Source organism: Geospiza fortis, unplaced genomic scaffold (assembly GCF_000277835.1).
Source record: "Geospiza fortis unplaced genomic scaffold, GeoFor_1.0 scaffold192, whole genome shotgun sequence".
Lineage (NCBI taxonomy): Eukaryota > Metazoa > Chordata > Aves > Passeriformes > Thraupidae > Geospiza > Geospiza fortis.
This window is the reverse complement of record NW_005054315.1, coordinates 2,226,269-2,232,885: the sequence shown is the minus strand read 5'-3', so window position 1 is coordinate 2,232,885 and position 6,617 is coordinate 2,226,269. Positions and strand designations below refer to the sequence as shown.

General features: G+C 40.3%; 1 protein-coding gene across 1 annotated transcript in view; it reads left to right on the top strand.

Moving 5' to 3' along the window:
- The window catches only part of RAB20 (RAB20, member RAS oncogene family), a 28,029-nt gene extending 22,360 nt beyond the window's left edge, over positions 1–5,669 (top strand). Inside the window, exon 2 of the mRNA XM_014306634.2 lies at positions 4,396–5,669. Within this exon, the coding sequence (XP_014162109.1) occupies positions 4,425–4,916 (492 nt within the window). The 5' untranslated portion in view covers positions 4,396–4,424 and the 3' untranslated portion in view covers positions 4,917–5,669. The remainder of the gene's footprint in view (positions 1–4,395) is intronic.
- Positions 5,670–6,617: the final 948 nt, after the last annotated feature.

The window sequence follows — 6,617 nt, the reverse complement described above, 5'->3', positions numbered from 1 at the left end:
TCAAGAGCATAAGGGTCACCCTTTGAACCTTCATCTACTGCAGCTGAATCCTCAAAGCTCATTTCTTTCTAATCCTGATTTCTGTGCTGTGTCATGGGTGTCATACTTTCTCTTTTCTTTCCTCTTCTAGCATCTCCCCAGGGTACAGTTCCTATCCCTCTCCGTGTACACTCAAGTTCAGACTCCTACAAAGCAGAAAGAGAATCTGAAAGACAAAAGCTAGCTGATACCTTGTGTTTCTGTTAATTCCTCTCTGCTGTTCAGATTACAGTACTGCACAAATCACAGTGAAAATCCTTGGAAGGTCCCTGGTTTATGGACTGAACACTTCCTGGACAATTCTGCAATCTTGTGCAATTTTAACGCAATGGTTGCATGCCTCTGTAGCCCACCTTTGTGTACTTTTCCCCAATACATATTTACCTTAGGAACTGAGTTATGCTGCCACTTAGACTATGATATCAGAGTAAAAATAGTACTTTTTTCAGTACTTTACTGAAAGTACTTTACCTCTTTAGCTCTTTAATAGTTGCTGTGTTCTATTCCCTCCAGACTGAAAGTAACAGCCTGTTTTGCATTCTTGTACATGCTCAACACTGAGAGATTTAAAACTTCTTCGGGTAGAAGTTGTGCCACTTCAGAAGCTGTGGTGAAAGCCTTTGAAGAGATGGTAGGTAAGGAGCATTCAAATCTGGCTTCTAATCTCATAAACATACACAGCTACTTCATGGGCTACTTTGGATACCGCCCTCAGGGGCCATGAGCAGGCAGAGAGCTCCAAGAGCAGCAGCATTGAGGTGCTGCTGTTGTCAGTGAATCCCACAGCTGGAAGGGACTGGGATGCTTGGATCCCAAGGGCTGTGGTCCCATCCAGAGAAAGCATTCACAGGGGCTGCTGCCTTCCAGCTGAGAGGTCAAAGTGCAGTAGGAGGCCTTAAGTTCAAGTCTTAGTACACTTTAAATCTAGCCTTGCTTATTTGTCAAGCCAGCCTCTTGCAAGGTCTGCTTTTCCCTTCTTTCTCTGTTAGGTTCATTACAAACTCCATGGTACTGAGGTCCATTTGGCTCAAAACTCTTGAATTTGTTTATGACAGCCATTGCAGGACTTGGAAAATGGTTGTTGGTTGTGCTGCCTCTGGGTGGCTGAAGTCTCCAACAGGTCTTTGTATTCTTGATCAAAGACCTTCTGAAAAGCTGATAGTGCTGCAGATAGGGATACAGCTGTAGGGTTGTTGAACTGCCTAAACACGGCAAAATATAAAGATGAAAAGGAAATTAAAATTGGTTTTTGGTTGCTTGGTTTTCAGAATTTTCCCTGATGTCGTGCCTTTGTGGTTGATTTGGTGGTTCTTGCAATTCCTTTGACTGCAAATTTTTTGACAGTTCTTTCACTCTTCTCTGTTACCTTTATTTTTTGAAAAGGCATAATTATTTAATTGTTGGTTTCAGGGCTTACCACTTACTAATGGTATAAAAAAAATAAGTGGTTGGAGCGGGACCAGATGGGTCCAGAGTTAAAAATAACTGGCAATAAGATGGGGATGGTTGTTCTCATGCAGTAAGTTTTTCATCCTAATGTCTGATACTATTTTGCCTGACACCTTGGGGACATACATTAGTTTAAATACTTTGTGTAGTTTTGGGGTTTTTTTCCATACGTAGAGTTGTTCCAGCCCATAAGTGTCAGAAGTGGTCTTTACAAGGAAACTGCTACAAAAATACATTGTGCAGTTTTTTCTGCATGTTGATTGTGCTGTTAGGGTGTCCAGAGGAGTCTATCCATAATTCCTTTGGTATAATTAGTCCCTTATGCAAGGTAAATTCTTACTGTTTCTTTCCCCCTCTCAACAATGTATTAGTTATAGAAGTAGTCAGTTGGTATTTGCCATGTAAAAGTGTCATGGCTTATATTATGCTGTGCAAGATTAGATTAGCATACAAATGCCATAAAACAAGTAATAGTATTGTTCTACTGCTTGGTTGCTGTAGCAAACAGTTCTGGGGGCTGCATTTTATGGCTTAGGCATCTGAAGTGGGAGGACGGGGGAGATACATGTTCCATTGTGGTTTCCAGACCACAGTATAATCAGGGTTCGGGTGAGAACAAAATCAGTCACAGTGCAAACTTCTATTGAAAACCTGGGGACATTTAAAGACCCAGTTGCAGTGCAACTGGAAGTACAACTTTAACATGAGATTGGAGAAAAAAGCATAAAAAGACTGACCTGCTCCATCCCCTGCATCCCAATCTCCCTTGCCCTTACTCAACATACCTAAACAAGGGTATAGCTATTCTTTTTTTAAACCTCCTTTTTTCCTACCTCCCAGATCATGAGTTAAAGAATTTCTCTTGCTGAGGGAAGGCAAATCAGAGGTTATACAAAATTTCACTGAAGCAATTTTCCATAAACTTTGCCTAATGATTTTCTGAATGCTGTTCACTGAACTTTTGACCTCTGCAATGTTATATAACTGCTATTACCAGTTTTTCACTTTGCGGGAAAGTATTTCAATTACACGCATGTTTTTGATGTGAAATCCTCATTTTCTGTGTGACGAGAAAGAAACTGAGGAACGACTATTTTTTTTTCCTCAGCATTGTGCCTGAATTTATAGACATCTGTTTCTACCTTTTTTTCCAGTCATTCACCAGCCTGAAAGATTCCACAATTTTTCCTCATGCAAATGTTTCACATACTTCTGAGCATTCTCACCAGCTTTCTTTTACCCCTCTTTATAGTGAGCTCTGCACCTTTCCACACCTCTCTCTCTGGCAGCTGCCAGAGTTTCACTCGGTGTTAAATGTGCAATGATATTTGGATTTCATGTTCTAGCTTGATGTTTCCCAGATCTGTTTTACTGATAATGATGAGCACTGTCTCTCTTCTGGCAGCCATGGAGTACAGTTTTGATGTTTCTTGAAGGTCTTACTGCAGTTCTGTACCCCCCCAGAGGTGGATTCTGACTTCCTTTCACAGACTGCATGTTCATGTGCAGATGTGTTTTCCCAATGTGTGCTGACCTCCATTTTTCAGCATTAATTTCTTCTGCCTTTCCTATTCCACAGTCATTTACAAGGATTTCATGATGAATCATTGAGGATGATGAAATAGCTCATGGTGGTCAGTAGCTTTGTGCAGAAGATGAATGTAACCAGATCTCTTCCAGATTGTCTATAAATGAAGGCTCTGTGCAAAGGGATTGTGTGAAAAGAGTTGGCAAATGTTGATTTTTAAATGTTCATAAGCATGTAGTTGGCTCTTTTTTTCTCTGTTCATTCACAGTTATGTAGTGACCTAAGGCTGACTCTGATGGCTGGAAATCTAGTGTGTTTTATCTTTTTCTTGATGCAGTTTTGGATAGTAAAGCATACAGCATATTCTACAGGTAGCAAGTATTTGGGGAAGGTAGCAGTTCTGAATAGGAAGGAAAGCACAGTTTGTCTTCTGCCTAATTTCCCTTAGTCCTGTTGCAACTACTGAAGAACATTTTTTGCTTCCCAGGGTTTAATGAAGAGTCAATTTTGTCTTACAAGAAATGGACGCCATCAAGGTTTACTTGGAGGTGCTGGAAGATAGTCCCTGAATGAGGAGAAAGAAATGTTTTAACTGTTGGTTATTGAGCAATGACCAGGGCAACTTAAAATATTAATTTCTCTTAGAATGTATTAGGATTTTCTGTATATTGTATGTTTAATACTCTAAAAAATGTGTGAAAACTGGCGGAGGGACACATGCATATCACTACCAGGCTGGATACCATAGGAGACTTTTCCTGTAAAGCCAAGGTACCTGAGAACTGTGGGCATATAGCATCAGACCATATGGCTTACAAAATCCTTCAAAACTTAGGAAGAAATGGATTACTGTTTTTAATACAGATTTCTGAATTGGAAGTACTTGAAAATCCATGCTGGAGTTATAGGAGTAATAAATTCTAGCAGAACTTGAAAAAGTAGAACTATTTTTTTGTAAATGGTGAGGTAGATGGATGGGCCATCTGTGGGTGCAAGCAGGCTAGTAGTTAATGTAACGTAAATCAACCAGCGTGCAATTCAATAAAAAAGAAGCCAGGTTCTTTTTGCTCTCTGCAAGTATGAATGCTGCATGAGCTTCCTTGTTCACTGGTCTCTAAAGATTCCCTTCTCTGAGACTGAGCAAGCAGTGAGCAGAGCTGTTCTGTGGCACTGTTGCTCTCTTAGAGAAAAACAGAAGGAAAAACCTGAAAGTGCTACAAATAACATTTGTATCTTCATTTGTATCTAAAAATAGCATTTTTATCTTCACTGCTTCATCCAGACTTGTGAAATTGGTTTAAAATTCCTTAAACTCTCTTACTTGGCCAATAATGTGTTTTCCAGCACGCTAACATTTGCTGTGTTTAAACCTTTGCCAGGACGGGAGCAGTTCCATGGCCTCGGGTCTATGTACTGCAGAGGAGCGGCTGCTGTGATCCTCACGTACGACGTGAACAGCCTCCAGAGCCTGACAGAGCTGGAAGAAAGATTCTTGGCTCTGACAGACAGTGCAAGTGCTGACTGCATTTTTGCTATTGTTGGAAATAAAGTTGACCTCAGCGATGACTGTACTTTAGCACCGGATGAAAACAGACCGGGGAAGTCTGGTGCCAGCTGTGGCTCAAAGGTGCGAAAACAAGTCCGTGCAGAGGATGCAATCGCGCTCTATAAAAAGATACTGAAATACAAAATGCTAGATGAGAAGGATGTTCCAGCAGCTGAGAAAATGTGTTTTGAGACCAGTGCAAAGACGGGATACAAGGTGGACTACCTGTTTGAAACTGTGTTTGACATGGTAGTCCCAATAATCGTACGGCAGAAAGCTGAGGGGCCACCGCAAACCGTAGACATCACGGACTACAAGCCAGCCAAAAGGACAAAATCAGGTTGTTGTGCCTGAATCATCTATGTGACATAGAAAAGGGGAGGGATTTTTCACTCCAGCAAAATGAGGAATATGAACTGCTTGCAGTTGACCAGAAAGGAAAGTCAAGGAATAAGTAGACTAAAACGGTGTATTAAAAAAAAAAAAGAAAAGAAACAATAAATCTTCTGACCATTAAAGGCTTCTGGGAAGCTCTGTGTATAAAAAAATGGGAATGCAAGTGAAATTATGGATTAAGACTTGCCAATTTCCATGGGCTCTGAAGACAAGTGGTGTGTTATTAGAATGGGTAGTGACAATCATTTGGACAGATTTGAAAGATTCTGATTTTTAGTGACTTGCCATTTCATGTTGCATGTAAATGATCTGTTTGTGTACTCTTGAAACTTTCATATGATGATCTTCTTTTCCCTTATGATTCTGACTTTGGAAGACTGAACACACAGTACTTTTTTATTCTTAAGGAAAAAAAGAAAATCCAGGTATATTTATATTTGTAGCTAATAAATCAATTGCAATCTTTTTATGTCAGACTTGACAGCATATGATTCAGAAGCTGAACTATTAAAATCACTGTGGATATGTACTGTTCATTTGGAGACTTTATTAATGAGAATTCTTCTTCCATAGTGGGCTTTCATGTGTTAACAAGCAGTATCCCAGCAATGGCTGTTCTAATTGCAAGTTGCAGGAGGAATTTTTTTTCTTTCCTTCCATTTTTCCCTTGTAATTATTTTTAATATAGGAGGGTTTTGGGGAAGAAATCAATCTTATTTTGTCTGTATTTTTGTAAAAACCTCTTTTTGGTGCCTTTAGGCGTCTCATTGTGTTCAGCATCTGTGTTCTGTCTCCTTTCCCACTCCTTAGTTGTTCTCAGGCAGAGCTGCAGCTTTGATTTTTATCAGCTGTGCATGACATTACTACCTGGAGTAGTAATTACCTCTACCTGGAGGGAAGTGAAGACTGGTGTTTTCAGATGTGAAACAGGCTAATGCAGGAGGAAGGGAAGAAACTGCCTTTTGTGGAGTAAAAGGCCCATGAAGGAGCAATAATGAGGTACAGGTTTCTCTCCTGACTGCAGTAAAAAGGTGTGGCTAACACTTAATAGAGCTCCTGGAGTTTCCCAACCCTCTCAGCTACAAAGAATGCATGTAGTGACCCAGGAGCTCACACTGAACTGAGGCAGAGTGAAGAACTTCTAGTTTTTAAACACACTCTGAGACTCCCCCCCCCGTCCCACTCCATTCCTCCCAAAACCAGCCAACCACTCATGCCCAAGGATGCAGCTTGCATGTTTTCAGTTTTGTGAGCTCCTGTGTGGGGACTCCATCTTCCTTTGGGTGCCTCTGGTACAGTTTTCTAAAACGAAGGGTTGGTGGTTCTTACACTTTGTCACTGCCTCTCTCTGTCCCACCCAAATCACAGTTGTTCCATACATAGGGAGAAAATTCCTAAATAAATATTAAATTAAATTTTTACTAAATGTATTTAAAGCACTTTTTTTTGGAAGTTCATCCTGTTGAGCAAATTACTGCAGAGCAGTAGCTTTATTTTCTGCTTTCAAGTTAATTCATAGTACACATGTAGTGGGGAAGAATGGCTTGAGAGAGAAACCACTCAGCATTAAATAAAATAATCATAGGTTTGGGTTGGAAGGGATCTTTAAATGTCATCTTGTCCACTTCCCCATGCATTGAGCAGGTAGGTCTTCAATTT